The 22,041-nt window shown below is 46.9% G+C and overlaps 1 protein-coding gene across 1 annotated transcript in view; it reads left to right on the top strand.

Annotated features, from left to right (window-relative positions):
• The first annotated feature begins 1,737 nt into the window (after positions 1 to 1,737).
• Positions 1,738 to 22,041, top strand: part of SRCIN1 (SRC kinase signaling inhibitor 1) — a 390,348-nt gene continuing 370,044 nt past the window's right edge. The window contains exon 1 of the mRNA XM_029572790.1: positions 1,738 to 2,001. Within this exon, the coding sequence (XP_029428650.1) occupies positions 1,741 to 2,001 (261 nt within the window). The 5' untranslated portion in view covers positions 1,738 to 1,740. The remainder of the gene's footprint in view (positions 2,002 to 22,041) is intronic.

The raw sequence follows: 22,041 nt of genomic DNA on the forward strand, positions 1-22,041 counted from the left end.
TGCGGGAATACCTAATAGGGCCATCAACATGCATTTGCATGTTGCGGGCGCTATTAGGTTCGGGGGATTGGACTTGCGTTTTCGGCCCCTTACTGAATAAGGGGTAAGGGGAAACGCGCATCCAATGGCAGGTTAACAGTGCCCTCCGTCGGAGCGCACTGTACTGTATCGGCCCGAGTGTTTGCACCAATGCAGGTAGTTTGACTATTGCCCCCTTTAACTTCAAATGTCTTGGTATGTTCCTGGCTTGTTCTGAATTTCCCTTTCAGTATCCTGATCTTAGGCTCATCTTTTGCTCTTCACTGTGGTGTGCAGTTTTGTGTCTGTCTCTTTGTATTCTTGTTGCCTGCTTCTTTGTTTCCCTTGAAAGTACGGCTGCAGTGAAGCATGCTGTCACTGGGCTAGCATGCCAGCTTCCCTCCCTAACTCCGGAAGCCTTGTCCTCTTTTTCCAGGCCCACCTGTAAATTCCCATTTCACATGAGCTGTAGAGGGAAGGAAATAGATGTTGTACTGCTGACATCATCCCAAATAAAGATTTATTTTCTCTGCCTTGCAGATCAAAAAAACAATGAACTCCTTTTCAGTAAAACTAGTTTCTTCTCCTCTTTGTTCCTCATATACCTTTCTTATCTTAATTTTTCATCCTTGAAATATATTTTCAATTTGCAACCTCGTTTCCAGAACTGCCCTTAAGTCATGAAACAATAAAATTCAGCAACCTGGATCACATATAAAAACCCACCAACCATGAAGTTTTTGTTTTAATGTCTTCGATTTTGGTAAATTATATCTCATGAGCCAGACATAATGCAAGTACATGCTGTACAAATTTCTTCCACACACTTCTGTGCCAATGCTCCTCAGTACTGCCCTATAGCAACCTTTGCTATAGGCATTAAGTTCCTAAACAGTTCTACGAGTGCACTTCACTTGTGACCCACAACTCCCCTGCTATTCTATTATTGACACCTCCCAAACTTCTGCCAGTGCTCCACATTCCTGCCCTGCAGCACTCCCTGCTTTTCCTCTACTGAGACCCCCCCCCCCCCCCCACACACACACACACACATAGCTCTGGCAATTCAGCTCACTACTGCGCTGCTGCACCCCCTGCTATTCCTGTACTGAGATCCTCACACACAGCTCTGCTAATGCACCTCACTCCTGCCCTGCTGCACCCCTGCTATTCCAGTACTGAGACCTTCACACAGCTCTCTTATTGCATCCCACTCCTGCCCTGCTGCACTCCCTGCTCTTCCAGTCCTGAGACCCTCACACAGCTCTGGCAATTCACCTCACGCCTGCCCTGCAACATCCACTACTCTTGCAGAATTGTGGGTGGATCACAGCCACAACTCTGTCAATAGTTCTCAGTCCTGCTCTTCTGCATCCTCTGTTAATTCAGTACTGAGACCCAAACATACATTTCTACCAAGTTACCTGAGTTCTGCCCTCCAGCTTCCCCTGCTAATCCAGTACTAAAATGCCCTCACACACACAACTCTGCCAATGCACCTCACTCCTGCCCTTGCAGCACCCCTTGCTATTACAGAACACGATCACCCTACAGTGCTGTTCCTGGCTTTAGTTAATACTTTGACCCTTTCATTTTGCCAATTAAATTCTATATTCTCTTCCCTCCTCACCCAAAAGATGAAATGAATATAAGAGGACTGAGTAAAACTAGAATGCTGGTTTCCTCCTTTCTTCTATAGATTCCAGTCGACCTGGCTCCCACATGATCTCGGCCGATGATGCTGAATACCCTCGGGAATACAGGACCCTTGGAAACGGAACACGCCGCTTTTCCAACGTGGGGCTCGTGCACACATCTGAACGTCGGCACACTGTGATTGCTGCCCAGAGCCTGGAGGCACTCACTGGGCTGCAGAAGTCTGAGATGGAAAGAAAGCGGGATGCCTTCATGGATCACCTGAAGAATAAGTACCCACAGCATGCCCTAGCCATCCGAGGCCAACAGGAGAGAATGCGGGACCAGGTAAAGTGACATATTCCTGGTAGAAGTAAATAATACAGAGAGAGAGATTTTGTGGGTAGCAACAGGCTTGTTCATGTAGGAACAGTACACATTACTTCTAGCTTCACCAAATGAATGAACCGACTGTGAACAGGGGTTAAAATGCCATAGATGGACCCACCCTTTGCTGGATATAGGGGTCTGGAATTAAGGGCTATGACTGGACCATTCTGTATAGGGGTAGGGGAGGTGTGGCACAAGGAATACTCATCCTGTGTATAAAAAGGGTTGTGTTGATAAAGCATATGATGTGTAGGACTGAGGCTACAGATACACCACTCGTTGTGTGGCAGCAAGAAGATGGTATTTGGTGTGCAAGGGCAAACCTCTTTGGAAATGAGAAGGGTTAATATTAAATGATCATTTTGTAAAGGAGGTTGAGGAAATGGATGGATTAGCTGCTTGGAGGGAGATCAGGTGATGGTATGGAAATAATAAACAGCTTGGGTACAGGAGGTGAGGAATGTTACTAGAAGAAGGATTAGAGGTCCAAATGGCCTACTGTAGATTACAGAAGAGCAGATGAAGTTTAAAGCCATCATATTATCTTCATTTTAAATCTGTCAATGTCCTGACTCCCTTCATATCCACATCCTGCCACCGAATAACATTTTATACAAGGTCACACAATCAAACAATGAAACCTCAGCTGACCCCTGGTATCTTTCATTTAGAGGCTTCTGCATTAAACTTTAACATGTAGCCTAAAAATAGGATGCTATTCCTTATGGCCTTAACTGCATGTTAAAATTTGAAACTGATGATAATGTCTGAAATCCAACCAATCCATGAAGGTGGTTGCACTTCTGTGCTTGGATGACAAAGAACTCTGGTCCTTGGTAGATGGTGACACCTATTCCTGACCATACGGGGAGGGAGAGAGGGACTAAAGAGGGTGGAATGGACATGAGGGCTTGTTTGCAAGACTTCTCTAATATATATGACATTTTATTCTCTCCGTGTTATCTGTTTAATGTTCTTCTGAAAATGTAATAAAATGTAAGTTAATTGTTCCCTGAGTACATTAATGGGTAAGCAATAAAATTCTTACTTACGTGTATGTAAATGAGAGAATGTTATTGGCAAATTAGACTTGCTTGAGGTAAAGGTAGGCCACTGCCATTTTTCAAAGTTCCTGCTTTGGGGTGGAAGGGCAGCTCCTTGCACTGTGCCTTGGATCTTCCAGATGGAGGGATGAGGTGGGAGTCAGGCCTCAGCAGTTCCGAACTTTGGCTGGAGGGAGGTGCATTTGGCCTTAGTGGCCCTTAGCTAGAGGAGATAAGGGGCAAGCAATGCAGTGGGGAGGGGGATCGGAGTGTGGTGGTCCACTACCATTTTGGTCTGTTCTGAAATAAAATCCCCCATGCTTACCAGCCCTTTCACTTCAGACCAGTTTACACAGGGGATTTCGACCAATAGATACTTTTTTTTTTTTAGTTTCTGTGCATGTTGCTACCATGGGCAAGTTAGGTTTTCAACAATTTAAGTTGCACAGGGTAAACCTTTTTTTGCATAAAACACACTAAGGTGCGAAGGTGGCAGACCTCACGCGTCACCCAGATAGGATTTTAGACAGTGCTGGGGAGGAGCCGGCTGTCGTGGTACATGTGGGCACCAATGACATAGGAAAATGTGGGAGGGAGGTCCTTAGGTAGAAAGGCTCTTAGGTAGAAAGCTTAAATCCAGAACCTCCAGGGTGGCATTCTCTGAAATGCTCCCTGTTCCATGTGCAGGTCACCAGAGGCAGGCAGAGCTCCGGAGTCTCAATGCGTGGATGAGACGATGGTGCAAGGAAGAGGGATTCAGTTTTGTTAGGAACTGGGGAACCTTTTGGGGAAGGGGGAGTCGATTCCGAAGGGATGGGCTCCACCTTAAACAGGGTGGAACCAGACTGCTGGCGCTAACCTTTAAAAAGGAAATAGAGCAGCTTTTAAACTAGAACAAAGGGGAAAGCAGACAGTCGCTCAGCAGCGCATGGTTCGGAGAGAGGTATCTTCAAAGGATACTAATGATGCATTAGAATTAGGGCATCCTGACAGTGAGGTTCCAATATTAAGAAAAGTAGTCCAAGTGCCTGTAACTAAAAACTCACCTGAGCTAAAAAATTCTAACTTATCCCTATCAATTAAAAAGCAGAATAAAAATACAAACAAAAAACAAACTTTGAAATGTTTGTATGCTAATGCCAGAAGTCTAAGAAGTAAGATGGGAGAATTAGAATGTATAGCAGTGAATGATACCAAACCTCAAAAAGCACCAATTTGTTTTGGGGAATTTTTGAATCAACAATCAAATCAAACATTTAATGCCCCATAAAAATCTTTTCTCTCAATTATACTGAATAATCTCTTCCATGCTCAAAAAACATGAGTCATTGCTTAATTTGAAAAAATCTTCACTGGAGGCTACAGAGTAAAATCTAACTCTTGTAGCCTACCTGGTTTAATCAAAACGAAAAAAATGTTTAAGAAGTAGAGGAAGGGTTTCATATATACCTTACAACACCTTACAGACCTCAACCTGGTACTCAACACCTCCAAAACAGAACTTCTGCTTATCACTCCAGAAATCAGTCATCCCAACAACAGACGTGCGTTAATATCCAAACTTCTCACACTAGAGACCTCGGAGTCATCATTGACAGTCACTTGAGCTTAAAGAAATTTGTAACCCATACTACCAAGGAATGTTTTTATAAATTACAGGTGCTCAAAAAACTTAAACCCCTACTATACCACCATGATTTTAGAACTGTTCTCCAAGCCATCATTTTCTCCAAGGTCGATTATTGCAATTCTATACTGCAAGGTCTTCCTGCTGCTACTACAAAACCCCTCCAATTGCTTCAAAATGCGGCAGCAAGAATACTAACTAACACCAATCGGAGAGAGCACATCACACCCATTTTAAAAACTCTACACTGGCTCCCAGTCAACTTTAGAATTCTCCACAAATCACTCACAATTATTCACAAATGCATATATCATCAGACCCCCCTCGACCTGATACAACCGCTCAAACTACACACTACGACCAGACCGACAAGGGACGTTTACAAGGGATCACTCTACGTTCCCCCGAATAAAATGGTACACAGATTAAACTTCAGAGAGCGGGCATTTTCGACAGCGGGCCCCTCCATTTGGAATACATTGCCCTCTGACCTCCGACAGGAAACCTGCCTCCAAACCTTTAAAAAGAAACTCAAGAGATCACGTGAGCCAGCGAGGACAGCGGATGTGGAACCCTTAGCTCCGAGTCCCGTCTCCCTATCTGGGCCCATCCCCAGCCTAAAATATCTCGGCACCTTTTAATTTCTCTCCCTAACTCTTGAAAACCTTGTCAGCGTTTTCTGGACGGTTGAAGTATGGCGACACGGACTATCCGCAAGGAGAAGGACAGAGAGAGGCCTAAAGGGGCGGATCCGCCATCTTCGCCGGATCGGCCGCCGGCAGGCCAGCCGGCGCCGGGTATTGAGCTAGAGCACATAAAGACGGCGGTGGTGGCGGCGCTCGGCCCCGACCTCAAGGCGATTGCGGAACAGATCGCCGAGTTAAAGCAGTCCCTGCAGGCGGTTGAACCCCGAATCGTAGAGTTGGAGTCGAGGATGTCGGAGGCGCACGACGACCTCGTGACGGCGCAGACTGATATTGCTACTCTTAAGGCCTCGGTCTCACAACAGGCCGCAAAAATCGAAGACCTCGAGAATCGCTCGCGCCGCTCCAACCTCAGACTGATCGGGTTACCAGAGTCGTTGAAGGATTCCGACTTACCAGCTTATTTAGAAAAGTGGCTATCGGAGCAACTGTCACTCCCCCAGACGAATGGTCCGCTGCGCGTGGAGCGTGCCCACAGACTAGGCCAGCAGCAGAGGGAAGCCATGCGGCCGCGGCCTGTCATCGTCAAATTGCTGAACTACGCTCACAAAATCGATATCCTCCGGGCGTTGCGGGGCGGGCGCAGCCTCCAGCTGGAGGGGCAGAAAATTTTGCTCTTCCAGGATTTTTCAGCAGGCGTTTCCCAGCAGCGACGTGCTATGGCCCCGCATTGCTCACATTTGATTAATCTAGGCCTCCGAGCGACCCTGGTTTATCCTGCGCGCTTGCGGGTGGTGATTGATGGCGGTCCCCGTTGGTTTGAGACGCCGGATCAAGCTAAGGTCTTCGTGGAGGACTACACGGCGCGAAATGCGGCGAAATCGTGAGTCCACGGAGTGGAATTGTGCCTGCAGGGAGACGCTGTGTGGAGACCAGCTGCTGGGACCTGTCGCATGTCGACTTCTGGTCCTGATTTTTTTTTTTGGTTCTCTTTCCTTTGGCAAAATTATTTCGTCCTTTTCACATTGGGGACCTTGTTTTGACTCTGGCAGGCGAGAAACCAGGGTGTAGTTTTTTTTTTTTTCTTCATGTTACCGCTTGGTCATGTATTGGGTTTCCGGGCCTGCATGTTTAGCCTGCCAAGTTCCCTGGCCCCACCGGACTGCCTGGCTCTCGGACTTATGCTTTGAGCTTTTGTATTTTTATTTTTTTTTTCTCCTCCTCCCGTTTTCCCATTTTTTATTCTCTCTCCCGCTTGGGTCTATCTTCCCTTATTTCGGAATGTTGCCTATAAAGGGGTTTTTTTTTATTTCTTTTTTTTTTACTTTTTGGTCGGTGCATCGTGTGAAATGACATTGTGAGCACGTAGTGCTCCCCAGACTGCGGGCGAAGTTCCTTACTTGCCAGCTATTCATATAATGGGACATTGTTTTCTTTTTTATCTCTCTCCCCCTGTGCAGTTTATAACAGGGGGGAGGTGTTACTGTGTTTTCTTTATATATCTAGCTATATATCTTGGTTTCTCTTTTTGTCTTATTCCCTTTTCTGCTTTTTTTTCCCTCTTCTTTTCTTTTTTTTCTTTTTTTTATCTTCTTACTTTTCTCTATTTGTTTTTTTTTTTTTTTTTTTTTTCTCTCTTATTTCTGCCTACCGAGATACTTGTACGGGCTGATGTTATTGGGTTGCCAATGTATGGCTTTGAAGCGGAAGGAAGCGATGGTCGGTTTTCTCCAGGAAACCCACCTCACTGATGCTGAGCATCTTAAGCTTTGCCGCTTTTGGGTGGGACAGGTGGTCTCTGCGTCGGCGACCTCCAGGTCTGCTGGGGTGGCGATTTTGTTTCATAAAAATCTACCGCTCCAGATTTGTAGGGAAATTAAGGACCCGGAGGGCCGTTTTATAATTGTGGTGGCTGAACTATTTCACCGACAGATCGTGTTTTGTAATCTCTATGCCCCCAATATGTATAATGCCCAATTCTTTCAAACGATATATGAGCACTTACTGCCTTATCTGGCAGACACTATTATTGTGGGTGGCGACTTCAATACCATTCGGGACCCTAAAGTGGATACCTCTCAACCGGGACGCCGGGAACATGGTATGGGGAAGGGCCCTGGGATGCTAGCCTCCACGCTGCATTTGGTAGATGTTTGGCGACTGCTTAATCCCGAGGTCCGGGAATTTACCCACTTGTCTAGAGCCCATGCTACCTATGCCCGCATAGATTACATTCTGCTTAGTGGAGGTGCTTTTTCTTTGGTGGCTGAGGTGGGAATTGAATCTGTTCTTATTTCAGATCATGCTCCGGTGTGGGTGGACCTACAGCTTGCATCTCCTAGCGCCGGCGCTCGGTTCTGGCGTTTTCCGTATTATTTGGCGGAGGATCAGGCCTTTCAGAAATATCTGCTGGAGCGGTGGTCGGATTATGCTACACTTAATGCGGCGCATGCAACTAATCCATCCTTATTTTGGTATACCGCAAAAGCGGTGATAAGGGGGGACATCATTTCTTATGTGGCTCATCGCAGGAAGTCTATCAACGCTCAAATTATACTACTTAATGATCAGCTGCGACGGGTAAAGCGCCAGCTGTTACGGAGCAATATGGCTCCGATTAGGGAACAATATCATTCTATACAGTGTACTTTGAATACTGTTCTACACTCTCGTGTAAAAAAAAGTATACTGTATTATCAATATCAATTATACCGATACGGTAATAAAGCCGGGAGAATGATGTCCCACTTGATCCGCTCAGCCAGGGGATCTCGACACGTGGCGGGCTTGAAGAATGAATCTGGCCAGATTGAAACTAGCAACTCCACTATTTTGCGTCTTTTTCGGACGTACTATGAAAAATTATATAGTGCAGGGGAATGGTCGGGGGAGAAATGTAGCCATTTTTGTGACTCCTTGCCTATTCCAGTCCTTACCCTGGAACAGAGGCAAATGCTTAATGCTCCGATCACAGATCTTGAAATCAAGGGGGGGATTTTACAGTCCAAAAAGTTAAAGGCTCCCGGCCCCGATGGATACACGGGTGAGTTTTATAGGTGTGTGGTCGATAAGATCTGTGGTCCGCTGAGGGAGTTTTTTTTAGATTTGATTGCTCAGGGAAGGTACCCGCCCCAAATGAATACTGCGCATATTACCCTAATTGCTAAGCCTGGGAAAGATCCTCAGCGAGTGGACTCTTATCGCCCTATTTCTTTGATAAATTATGACCAGAAGCTACTGGCAAAAAGTTTAGCTGATAGGCTAGCGCGTGTCCTCCCTACATTGGTAGGAGACCACCAGGTTGGTTTCGTGAGGAGACGGTACGGGTTGACCAATGTTCGAAAGATTCTTACAGCCCTAGATTTATGTCATTACACGCAGACTCCCTCCCTTACGGTCAGTTTCGACGTGGAAAAGGCGTTTGATCGGGTGGAGTGGCCTTATCTTTTTTATATCTTACGGCGAATGGGGCTTGACGGTTTATTCCTACGGACTATACAGCTGCTGTATGAGGACCCGCAGGCGTCTTTATTGGTTAATGGTGCCCACTCAGCTCCGTTTGCTATTAAGCGAGGGACTCATCAGGGTTGTCCCCTCTCTCCCTTGTTATTTGTTTTACAACTGGAACCTCTTCTTCTCACAATAAGCCGAACCCCTGGTATTCGGGGGATACGTTTGAATGATATGATTTTTAAAAGCGTAGCGTTTGCGGACGATCTCCTTGTCTTTCTAACACGCCCGCAGACATCCCTCCCGGTCTTGTTGGATCGAATGGGAACCTTTGGGGAATTTTCAGGGTTTAAACTGAATCGGGGTAAATCCATGGCGTTAGCTTACCCTGATACGCTACGGGAGGGTTGGCCTGGGGACTTCCCCTTACAATGGGCTGCACGGGACATTCGTTATTTGGGAATCAATCTTACGGTGCACCCAGATCAGGTGTATGCCGCAAATATACCTTTGCTTCTTCAGCAGACGCAGGCAATGTTACGCCGATGGGCCCCCCTCCCTTTATCTCTCAGTGGTCGGGTGCACCTTTATAAAATGGTGGTGCTACCTAAGTGGCTCTATCTTCTGCAAAATTTGCCCCTTCATCTTAAACGTTCCGACAGGATCTCTTTAGACCGCGCCCTTTGTAAATTTCTTTGGAAGGGAAAGAGGGCACGCCTACCCTTGGCATGGTTGCAACGGCGGTGGGGTGACGGGGGTCTGGGGGTACCAAATTTATATCTCTATAACTTAGCGTGTAATATGCGCATTATTAGGGACTGGATATTAGACGAGGCTACCTTTACTGCTCTTGAAGCGGACAAGGCGTTGATCGCCTCGGTTGCTCTAACATATGCCATGCAGGCGGAACACACAAGTTTACCTTATTTATTCGCTCACTCAGCCAGTTTGTGTCCGATTAGAAATGCTTGGGTGGCGCTCACTAAGTGGTTGCATCTACCACGGATATGCGGCTATCTTATGCCAGTGGGGGGGAACCCAGATTTTACCCCGGGCTCACAATCCCGGGTTTTCCGGGGGTGGAGAACCAAGGGCCTCATCTATTTAGGACATTTCTTTCATCCAGAGGGGCGAAGGCTTACTTGGACTGAGCTGCGGGAACGTTATGCTGTGGGGGGTAAAGACGTGTTCTCGTTTTTGCAAATTGACCATTATTTGAAATCGTTGCCTTCGGCCTTCCTGCAGCTTGCCATGTTTCAGAAACTCGAGGAGGTACTGCAATTGTCCAGTGCTCGGGCACCCTCTATATCCTATTATTATAGAGTATTAATTAAAGACGGTAGCAGGGAGATCTTTGAGCATTTGACTGCTCGTTGGAATGTGGATGGGGAGATTCCTGTGACTGATTCTCTGCTACGTATTTGTTTTAGGGGGGTGTCCAAGATCTCGAGTAATAGCGCTTATAGAGAAATGCAATATAAGTTCCTGGGAAGGGCGTATATCTCCCCCCAGAGGGCATTCCAGCAGCGCCTAGTGGGGTCGGACTGTTGTCTTCGCTGCCCGGGGTGTGTGGGCACTTTGACCCATGTTTTTTGGTCCTGTCCAGGGGTCTTGCAGTTCTGGACCCTTATTGCTAAGTTTTTAGCGGAGCTTCTGGGGGTTTCCATTCCAATTGCACCCACTTGGTTGCTTTTTGGTTCTATTCCAGCGTTGCGGATTCGAGATCTGGGCACCCGTCTTTTCATTCAAAAGGCTGGGGTAGTGGGGAAAAGAGTTATCTTATTGCAATGGCGAGAGGTGGATCCACCCTCCTTTTGGGTGTGGAGAAACCTCTTATATACTATGATGCACATGGAATCCCTTTCTTCGCGGGGGACGCCTCAGCTGTGGACCAGGTTCTTGGACGTCTGGGAACCCTATTTACAGGCGCTTCCTCATAGAGCCAGGAGTAGAATCCTAACTGCCTGAAGACGGGGTGACGTACCTGCTGCATCTCATCAGACTCTGCATACCGGTGGTGCTGTGGACGTTTTGGCTCTCTGGTCGAACTGGTCGATATATATTTGAGAGTTCGTTGGGGACTGAACGGAGGAGACGATGGGAGGCTGGGGTGTGGGAGGGAAAGGGGGGGAGGGTTCTGTTTATCTTGTTCATGCGATGTTGTTTTCAGTGCTGCTGGGAGCGGGAGCAGAACTCACCCGCAACCAGACGTTTTGTATTTTGTGAAACCTTAATAAAAATGTTTTCAACATAAAAAGAAACTCAAAACATGGTTGTTCGGCCGAGCCTTTCCGTGCGCCTAGACCAAATTTTACAGCACTGAACTTTTAATGTACTGTTTGTCGTTACCCTTCACATAATCACTCATTAAATCGCAGAGATGTCTTAATTTTTTAGAAGTATCCATAGAGATTGGCTATTCTAGCCACCCTCACCCCCTGTATTAAATCTCCGATTGTTGTATACTCTTGTTTTCCCCCTTCTTTTTCCTAATCCCCAGTTGCTCGCCCTTATTATAATGTAACTTTTGACTCTGCCACCTCCTGCCTCTTGTAATATGTTTATTGGCTATGTTAATGTTAAAACTATTGTTCGATGTAAACCGAGTTGATTTGATCTGCATCAAGAAATTCGGTATAGAAAAACCTTAAATAAATAAATAAATAAATAAATAAATAAATAAATATGAGTTTTAAACCAAAAATGGTATACTCAGTTTGCATGTATAATCATAAACCAAACCTCCTCCACCCTATATTATTTATTTTTTTTAGCAGTGAATGATGACATAGACTTAATTGGCATCTCAGAGACATGGTGGAAAGAGGATAACCAATGGGACAGTGCTATACCGGGGTACAAATTATATCGCAATGACAGAGAGGAGCACCCGGGAGGAGGTGTGGCGCTTTATGTCCAGGATGGCATAGAGTCCAACAGGATAAACATCCTGCATGAGACTAAATACAAAATTGAATCTTTATGGGTAGAAATCCCTTGTGTGTTGGGGAAGACTATAGTGATGGGGTATACTACTGTCCACCTGGTCAAGATGGTGAGACGGACAGTGAAATGCTAAGAGAAATTAGGGAAGCTAACCAAATTGGTAGTGCAGTAATAATGGGAGACTTCAATTACCTATATAGAAACACGTGGTATTTAGAAATTTTAAACAATCACAACGCTATAGAACTTTATCATGTATATTTAAGGACCATCATACCACCCACAGTGCTCACAAGTCAAACTTGTATCTCATGCACTTTCACAGGGTCACATTTAATCAATTGGTCCAGATGGAAAAGCATCAAAGTTCAATTTTGTATACTTTTTTTAGTTTTTTACTATATATTTAAAAAAAGCGACTTCCCTTATTTCTGGGTTATCGGGGTTGCTCATCCCGTAGCTGTCGGGGTAACTTGTCCGACGCGCGCGTTTCGCCACACAAGCTGCTTCAGAGACATCCGTATTCAAACTCTCCTGATCCAGCACTTCCCCTTATCTTAGCGGGGATATAAGCAAAAGAATTTCATACAAGGTGCCGAGGGTCCATCAATTTTTCTAAAGTAAAAAAGCTTATGGTAGGGGGCGCTGTCGAGCAGCCGAGGGGGCGCTGTCGAGCAGCCGATGAGAGCAGTCGCATAGCCGCTGAGCTCCGTTCCCCCAGAGGCCCTCTTCCCGCCGAAATCCACGCAAACGCAGCAATTTTTTTTACAGAAATCGCCTGAATCGCATCCGCTTTTGCTACTCTTCCTGCACTGATGGCCACGAAGCGAAAGACCGCGGATTTGCGACAATTCTCTTATAGTAAGCTAGCCCCGGACCTGGAACAAGATGGCGGCCCCGATGACGACGGTGCCACGAGCGCTGATGAAAACCCACAGGTACTGCTCGATTCGGGCTCCAGCAACGCGGCTACCGCGGAGGGCACTCCCCTTACCCGGGAAGAAGCTAGACAATGGCTCATTGAGCTTCGGGGAGATATAAAACAGCATAAACGGGACATCATGGACTCGGTGGCTGAAGTGAAAGAGGGCCTAGCAGCCCTGGGGAACCGAGTAGACGAAATAGACATTCGAGTGGAATCCCACGGGGAGGCTCTAAATACTGTGTACTCGCAAGGGCTGCAGCACAGCGCTGACATCCTGGCGCTGCAGGAAAAAATTGAGGACCTGGAAAATAGAAACAGGCGCCATAATCTCCGTATCCGGGGGTTCCGGACACTACGGAGTTCACTGACGCCAATTCGGTGGCTCAACAAATATGCTTGCATATCCTCACGGAAAACATGGCACGTACTAATGGCACCACTGAGCCTTCGCCAGCACTCCCGGACATAACTTTGGATCGCGCACATAGGGCCTTGGGGCAGCGCAGGGACAAACAACCGCGGGACTTAGTCATCTGTTTCCACAGTTTCCAGCTTAAGGAGAGAGTTTACTCGGCTTCCCGTCTTCTGAAGGAGATTATTTGGAAAAATCATCATGTCACCATCTTCCAAGATCTGGCCCCTGTCACGCTGCAAAAGCGATACGAGCTGCGGGAAGTGACCCTGGCTCTTAGAGACAAAAATATAAAATATCGGTGGACATTCCCCTTTGGACTGCTTTTTCAAGTCCAGGGGGTGACCTACAAGATCAAAAACAAAGTGGAGGCGTTGGAGGCCTTTGCCAAGGCACAGATTCCGGCGTCATTCCAGGCTCCCAAGATGGCGGCACCACCGGACCGCTTGGACACAGCCCCCAGATGGCAGCGCACGGATAAGGGAGGGAAGAGGCTGCGACGACAGTCTGACCTTCGCCGTTCGTCACTGCAGGATCAAGGCTGATTTGTCCTGACTGGCGGCTTCAGCTCTGGGACTGTCTACTTTAGTGCAACTTTGCTCGTTTATTGCAAAGATGAGCACATGCCACCTGCTGCACATGTGGCAGGGATCTACGAACAATCAGGTGTACTTTGCGTTGGATTTCCAGTTGTTTGCTATAAGCTGTTACAGTTTTAGGCAGTTATTCAGGTTACTGGTTTTTGCTATGTTGTGTGGTGGGAGGGAGGCGGGGGGGGGGGAGTGGTGCAACTTGGTGACTGTTGGGCGTCGGGTGCTCCAGGTCCCCTTTTCATGTGCCCTGTGGTCGACTGGGTGGGCACAGTTGGATTGATGGGTAACAAATCGGGAGTCACCGGCCTTCTTGGGATTTTGGGCTTGGGGAGGAGATTTGGGGGGCTTTCACTTTTTCTCCGTTCTTCTTTAGCGGGAGGGGGTCTTTACTTCATAGCTCTGGATGACTCTGGCACACTACATGACTTATGGCTACCAAGCTCTTATCTCTTAATGTGGAGGGGCTGAATACCCCTCGCAAGCGCCTGTTGCTCAAACGGGAGCTTCAACGGCAGGGAGCGGGAATAGCATTTGTCCAAGAGACGCATGTCAGAAAACATCATGAACGCTTACTAGTTTTCCCTCAGTACCCTAATTCTTACTGGGCCGCTAGCACTAAGGAACTGAAATATGCGGGGGTGGGTATCTTGCTCTCCTCGACGTGTGTTCATGAGGAGTTATTTAAATTAATAGATCCTAAAGGTAGATTTATTTTTTTGAAAATTAGGGTGGGTAAGACTATCCTCTCCTTACTAAATGTTTATTTCCCAAACACAAATCAAACGGCTTTTCTGACTCGTATTGATGAGATACTGCTGCTGCACTCTGAAGGGGATTTAATACTGGGGGGTGATTTCAACGCTACTTTATCCCCTTCTTTGGACAGCAGCACGGGTATTAGTGCCGCCCGCCGGTTTCGATCTCAATGGCAAAGCTTTCTTGACAGATGGTGTGTGGTAGATATTTGGCGACAGAGGTACCCACACTCTCGCTCTTACTCCTTCTACTCACATCCTCATAGCACCTACACTAGGATTGATTACTTCTTTGTTTCTGCACAGATGCAAAATAGGGTACGGAAAACAGAGATAGACCACATCACTTGGTCTGACCATGCCCCAATTTGGATAGAAGTTGATCTCCAGGATGCTGCTCCCGGGTACAGGCAGTGGAGACTTAATGAATGCTTACTTAAGGATCGTGCTTTTGTTGCAAAGATTGAATCCCAGTTGCAGTTCTTTTTTCGGGAAAATCAAACGGGGGACATGAACCCCATGGTCATCTGGGAATGCTCTAAGGCCGTGCTATGGGGTCTCTTCATCTCCCAGGCAGCCTATTGCAATAGGACTCGGGAGGCAACCCGGCGCAGATTGCTGGCAGATTTGGGGGTCCTTACTGCACAACACAGCGCCACCTCATCACCATCTGTTTACCATCGCCTCCTCCAGATTAAGGACCAACTTCGATCACTGGATGATGAGGCTATTAGCCATCATATGCTTTTGTTGAAACAGAAATTTTTTGAGGGGGGAAATAAAGCCGGGCGGTATCTGGCACAAAAGCTGCGGGCTGCGAGGGCCCAGGCGAACGTCGCCAGGATCGTTGCCTCCGGGGGGTCTATTCACACTACGTCTGATAGTATAAGGCGCGCTTTTACAGATTTTTACTCTCATCTATACTCCTCAGACGACGCAATCTCTGACTCTGCTATTACTGACTATCTTGCATCTGTGCAACTACCTTCCCTGTCCGAATCTCAGCGGGCTTTTCTTGATAAGCCCATTGAGCCTGACGAAGTACTCGCTGCCATTAAACATTTGAAGTCCGGTAAGGCCCCTGGACTCGACGGTTTTACTGGCGGTTATTACCGCAAATTTTCCCATTTCTTGGTGGGTCCTCTGACTGACGCCTTCAACTCCCTTTTACAGGGGTCGTCTATTGGGCGGGACGCAAATACTGCCGGTATCACAGTGTTGCCTAAACCAGGTCGTGATCCCACCAAATGTAGCTCCTTCCGACCCATCTCCTTAATAAATATCGACCTTAAAATTCTAGCTAGGGTACTGGCAGCTCGACTTAATGGGGTCTTACCATGTTTGGTACATAATGATCAGGTGGGGTTTGTGCCGGGCCGCTTGGCGGCGGACAATGTCCGGAGGATCGTGGATATTATTGATTTGGTGCATGCAGATGGGGTGCCAGCTGTCCTCCTCTCTCTCGACGCAGAGAAGGCTTTTGACCTAGTGCATTGGCCCTTTCTCTTTCAGACACTACACACTATGGCTTTCGGCCCATCTTTTGTGACGTGGCTGGAAAAAGTATATGATCGGCCTTCAGCCCGAGTTAAGGTCAATGGCAGCTATGGCTCACCGTTTGCCATTCAGAGGGGTACTAGGCAGGGGTGCCCCTTGTCGCCCTTATTATTTGCCCTTTTTCTTGAACCTTTTACCACCAGTGTGCGCAACTCTCAGGGAATCTTGGGAGTCCGGAAGGGGGACCACCATTTTAAGATATCATTGTTTGCGGATGATGTGATGTTCACTATCACCGACCCGGGGTCCTCGCTTCCACAGGTCATGGCCGAATTAACACGCTTTACCTTAGTGTCCGGGTTGAAGGTTAATTATGATAAGTCGGAGATTCTTAACCTCACCCTGCCTCCCTCCGAGGTGCAGTCATTAGAGCGCCAATTCCCTTTTAAATGGGCCAATGCCTCCCTTAAATATTTAGGTGTTCGACTAGGTTCCAAGAATAGTCAGTTGTATGCCTTAAACTATGCCCCTTTAGAACAAACCCTACGGAAGGATTTACATACCTGGCAGCATCAGATGCATTCTTGGCTGGGCAGGCTTGCCGTTACCAAAATGAATGTACTACCTCGGCTCCTCTATTTTTTTACCACGATACCTATCCTTTTGCCCACTAATGTATTAACAAAGTGGCAGCAAATGCTTTGCAGTTATATCTGGTGCAAGCGACCTCCACGGGTGGCACGGACGACACTGTATAGGACCAAATTGCAGGGGGGTGTCCAGCTCCCTAACTTACTGTGGTACTACCTGGCGGCTCAGCTTCGGGCATTGGTAGCCATTCATCGAACCTCTGACATTCCACAGTGGGTGTTATTGGAACAGGCCTTGGTGGGGAGGGTTCCTTTATCTGCTATTCCCTGGCAACCACCTATGACTGGGGGACATATTGCATACCTACCCTTCGCCCTCCGTACCACTCTCCAGATCTGGCGTCAGTGGAAGACCAGGCTAGTGGGGCCCGAACGGTACACTACACTGACTCACCTACACACCGACACTGTTTATCCTATTTGCGATACTTCGGCGGTAGTTCTACGGTGGCTGACAGAGGGAGTCACTAGAATGACGCATGTGCAGTCTCAAGGGACCTTGTTCACCTTTGAGCAGTTACGTAGCCGAACCAATTTGGGTGACGAGGACTTTTTACATTATGCTAAGCTTTACCATTTTGTCCAGCGGGGACTCCGGGGGGGCACCCTTAAACTGACGGGTACTCTCTTTGAGACCTACTGTAAGCAAGCTTCTACTGTGCGGGGTGTCATCTCCAAAATCTATGGTCTCCTTAATGGCCTATTAAAAGCAATCCCGCGTCACCGCACATTATGGGACCAGGATTTATCCTCCCCGCTAGAGGACACTGACTGGGATATTATATACTCATTAGCCCATAAATGCTCCGTCTCGGCCAGTCTACAGGAAAACTGTTATAAATTAATCTACCGCTGGCACTATACCCCGGAGCGCCTTCATAAGTTTCAGTCTACCATTTCCAACCAATGTTGGCGGGGTTGTGGTCATATTGGTACCTATTTCCACATATGGTGGGCATGTCCTAAAGTGACCCTGACTTGGCGGGCGGTCTTGGATTGGCTCACGGAACTGGTACTGATGCCGGTGTTAGCTGCCCCACAGCATGCTCTCTTAGGTCTCCCTGTACCTAATCACAATAAAGAGACACAAAAATTCTTTTTGCACGTTTTTATTGCAGCTCGTACTGAGATTGCCTGTTTCTGGAAACGAGCGAATACACCCAGTCTGGCTAGAATCCAACATCGGCTTCACACATATTACCAACTTAGCAGACTCACTGCGGTACACAGGGATCGTCTGGTGGTGTTTGAGCGGGTATGGAGCTGTTATACTAAGTGGCTCACTCTGCAACAGCGACCCACATAATTGTTGTTTCCAGTGCGGGCAGTCTTGGCTGGGAACCTGACCGCCTTTTAGGGTGGTCTTGCCCTTTTGGTTTTTGTGTACACTAGGCCTTCTTCCGATACATGTCTTTCCACTCTTTGAGGAACTTTCAGCCTGCCAGAGCTCGATTTCTCCTGTCCTGTTTTTAATGTTGATGATTTCCTTTTATCTCTAGAGTGAATATGCTTCGTTCCCTCTCTGTGGCTAGATTGCTTCCCAGCCTTTCCAAGCTAGCTACACACTCCCGGTTGTGTTAGGGGGGGTGGGGGGGTGGGTAGATTGGGTTGGGGTTTGTATATGCGTCTAAAACTTTGGTTAATCACCTATTCTTAGTTCTGCCAGTATCGCTGTATTTTCATGTCTGTCACTCTTGCTATGGCATATTCATTGTGATGCATTATATTCTATGTTATTTACGCTATTGTTCTGTTTTGCATTTCTGTTTTGCCTTGATTACCAATAAAAATCATTTATACAAAAAAAAAAAAAAGCTTATGGTTAAGAATAGATTGCAGCGATTTCAATTTTCTTAAAGACATTTAACGATGTATTTTTGCAAGTGGGAGAAAACAGGTAAGTTAATCTGACTCACCGAACGCCGACACCGTCTCCCTGCCTGGAAAATTTTAGCAGTGAGGCGGCTCGGATCGGTCTGATTTTAAATGCAATGGTGTTTTGCATCCACCTGATAGTCAAGTGATTCCTGATTTCGGCGGGCAATCACCAAAAATGAAACCATTCTATATCCTTATTTAAACCACCAGGTATCACTGATTTCAATTGAAAAATCCACTTTTGTTCGCATTGCCTGAGGGTCTGTACACGGTTTCCACCTCTCCAATGTGGATTAATGATTTCAAGTATTGTCCACTTAATGTCATCAAATTCATGCTTGAATTCTTTGAAAAAAAAAAGATATAATTGCGATGGAGAAGGTACAGAGAAGGGCTACCAAAATGATAAGGGGAATGGAACAGCTCCCCTATGAGGAAAGACTAAAGAGGTTAGGACTTTTCAGCTTGGAGAAGCGACAGCTGAGGGGGGATATGATAGAGATGTTTAAAATCATGAGAGGTCTACAACGGGTAGATGTGAATCGGTTATTTACTCTTTCAGATAATAGAAATTCTAGGGGGCACTCCTTGAAGTTAGCATGTGGCAGATTTAAAACTAATCGGAGAAAGTTCTTTTTTACTCATCGCACAATTAAACTCTGGAATTTGTTGCCAGAGGATGTGGTTAGTGCAGTTAGTATAGCTGTGTTTAAAAAAGAATTGGATAAGTTCTTGGAGGAGAAGTCCATTACCTGCTATTAAGTTCACTTAGGGGTAGATTTTATAAATGTACGCGCGGGCGTACTTTTTTTCGTGCACCAGGCACGAACAAAAGTACGCTGGATTTTATAAGATACGCGCGTAGCCGTGCGTATCTTATAAAATCCGGGGTCAGCGCATGCAAGGGGGTGCACATTTGTGCAACCTGCTCGCACCGAGCCCAGCGCACGCTGCCTGTTCCCTCCGAGGCCGCTCCGAAATCGGAGCGGCCTCGGAGGGAATTTTCCTTCCGGTGCCCCTCACCTTCCCCTCCCTTCCCCTCCCTTCCCCTACCTACCCCACCCCCCCGGCCCTATCTAAACCCCCCCTACCTTTGTTGGCAGATTTACGTCTGCGGAAAGCAGATGGAAATCTGCGAGCGCGCCATCACCCAACCCGGGGGCTGGTCCGGAGGCCTTGACCACGCCCCCGGGCCGGTGCCATGCCCCCGGGCCCGCCCCTGAAATGCCGCGTCACTCGTGGCCTGCCCCCAAAATGCCACGTCACTCGCGGCACGCCCCCCGACACGCCTCTCCATGCAAGCCCCGGGACTTACGTGTGTCCCGGGCCTTGCACGCGCCGCCGAGCCTATGCAAAATAGGCTCGGCGCGCACAGGGGGGGTTTGGGGTAGGTTTTCGGGGGGTACGCGCGTATCGTACGCTCGTACCCCTTTGAAAATCTACCCCTTAGAGAATAGCCACTGCCATTAGCAATGGTAACATGGAATAGACTTAGTTTTTGGGTACTTGCCAGGTTCTTCACTGGATTGGCCACTGTTGGAAACAGGATGCTGGGCTTGATGGATCCTTGGTCTGACCCAGTATGGCATTTTCTTATGTTCTTATGTTCTTATGTTCTTATGTATTTTATCTTGCAGGTTAAAAACAGAGGGGTAGATTTTTAAAAAATGCGCGTTCGCGTACTTTTGTTGGCGCACCCCGAGGCGTGTTGGCGCACGCCGAGGCGCACTAGCCTGCCTCCATTCCCTCCGAGGCCGCTCCGAAATCGGAGCGGCCTCGGAGGGAACTCTCTTTCGCCCTCCCCTCACCTTCCCCTCCCTTCCTCTACCTAACCCACCCCCCCGGCCCTATCTAAACCTCCCCCTACCTTTGTCCACGGATTTACGCCTCCTGGAGGCCCGCCCCCGAAACACCGCATCCCACCCCCAAAACGCTGCTTCGATCGGCCCCGCCCCACGACATGCCCCCGACAAAAAACCCCGGGACTTACGCGAGTCCCGGGGCTCTGCGCCGGCGCGCAAGGCCCTGCTCGCGTAAATCCGGGCGGATTTACGCGAGCAGGGCTTTTAAAATCCGCCCCAGAGTGAATTTTATTGCACAGGCCCTATTATTCATATTTTTATGAGAACATTTACATGAAACTATTTATTTTTTTATTTATTTAACATATTTATTACCTGCATCCTCCAAAGCAGGATACATAAAAAAAACATTCATTATAAATGTAAAACAATCAAGCAAAATAAATGAGAAATTGTAAACCCAAAGTTACTTATGATTGACGCAGATAGCTTTTAATCAGAATATCTTACTCAATAAAATCACCCTTAACTGTGTTACTAATGACCTGAAATCATATTTCTACTACTCATGACCAAATGCTTGTTTATATGGAAATACCTTCAACTGCTTTTTGAAGGTTGTCAAGCACTTGATTATTCACAAGCTTTCTGCTAAAGAGTTGCAGAGCACAAGCCCAGTGACTGAAAAAGCTTTTTCCTGAGCCTCCACCAAATGTACAAGCCATGGAAATGGTACAAACCAATAATCTGCGATTGGCAGAGTGCAGAGACCGTAATGGCTGATAGATCTTTACAGCTGCATTGATGCCAAGAGGTGAATAATTATTTAATGCTTTATGAATAATCACTGAGATCTTGGCAGCCAATGCAGTGGTTACAATACAGGAGTAATGTGATCTTATCAGCCAAACACCAGTAAGAGCTCTTGCAGCTGCTTATGTCCTGTGCTTTAGAGTTACTTGAACACAATATCAGCAAATGTATTTAGCAACTCCCAGTTCTGTGCACTGTATTTCAGCTGACAAATTATGTTCCTAAAAGCTGATAACCCTGCCCATCACACGTCACACACCTGCGAGTCACCATGCTGAAACATTTCTAACATGAGATGAGGTAGGTAGATGCTAGAACAGTAAAAGTGGAATTATTTAAATGTATAAATTAACCAAAAAACTGATTATCTTGTTACTGCATTGTGAATCCAATTTTTTTTTAACAGCTGCTCTAGGGCAGAAGTCCAAAGTATACATGCATATAAGTCCCCTTTGAAAATCAGCGGGACCGCGCATACCTTACAAAGTGCATACATAGATGATTTCCCTGACCCAGCTCTGTCCCTGGGAATGCCTCTTTGCAGAACATGTAAAAGTATACGTGAAATAGCTTCTGTGCATACTTTTATATGTACAGCCCTCAAGATAATTTTCAAAAAGCCCATTTATATGCAGAAAATCGTGTTTACGTGTGTAAGTGCTTTTGAAAATTACCCCATTAAGATCAGTATCTGTTTACTGTGCTGTATGGGATATGGGGCTATGAAAACTGGAATAACAGCAGGGCTGCAGCAGGGCAGGCATGAGGTACATTGGCAGAGCTGTGTGTATGTGAGGATCTCAGTACTGGTAAAAAAAAAAAGAGGGTACTGTAGGACAGGAGTGAAGTGCATTGGCAGAGCTGTATGGATGTGAGGATCTCAGTACTGGTAAATAAAAGAGGGCACTGTAGGACAGGAGTGAAGTGCATTGGCAGAGCTGTGTGTATGTGAGGATCTCAGTA

This window comes from Rhinatrema bivittatum, chromosome 12 (assembly GCF_901001135.1).
Source record: "Rhinatrema bivittatum chromosome 12, aRhiBiv1.1, whole genome shotgun sequence".
In the NCBI taxonomy this organism is placed as follows: domain Eukaryota; kingdom Metazoa; phylum Chordata; class Amphibia; order Gymnophiona; family Rhinatrematidae; genus Rhinatrema; species Rhinatrema bivittatum.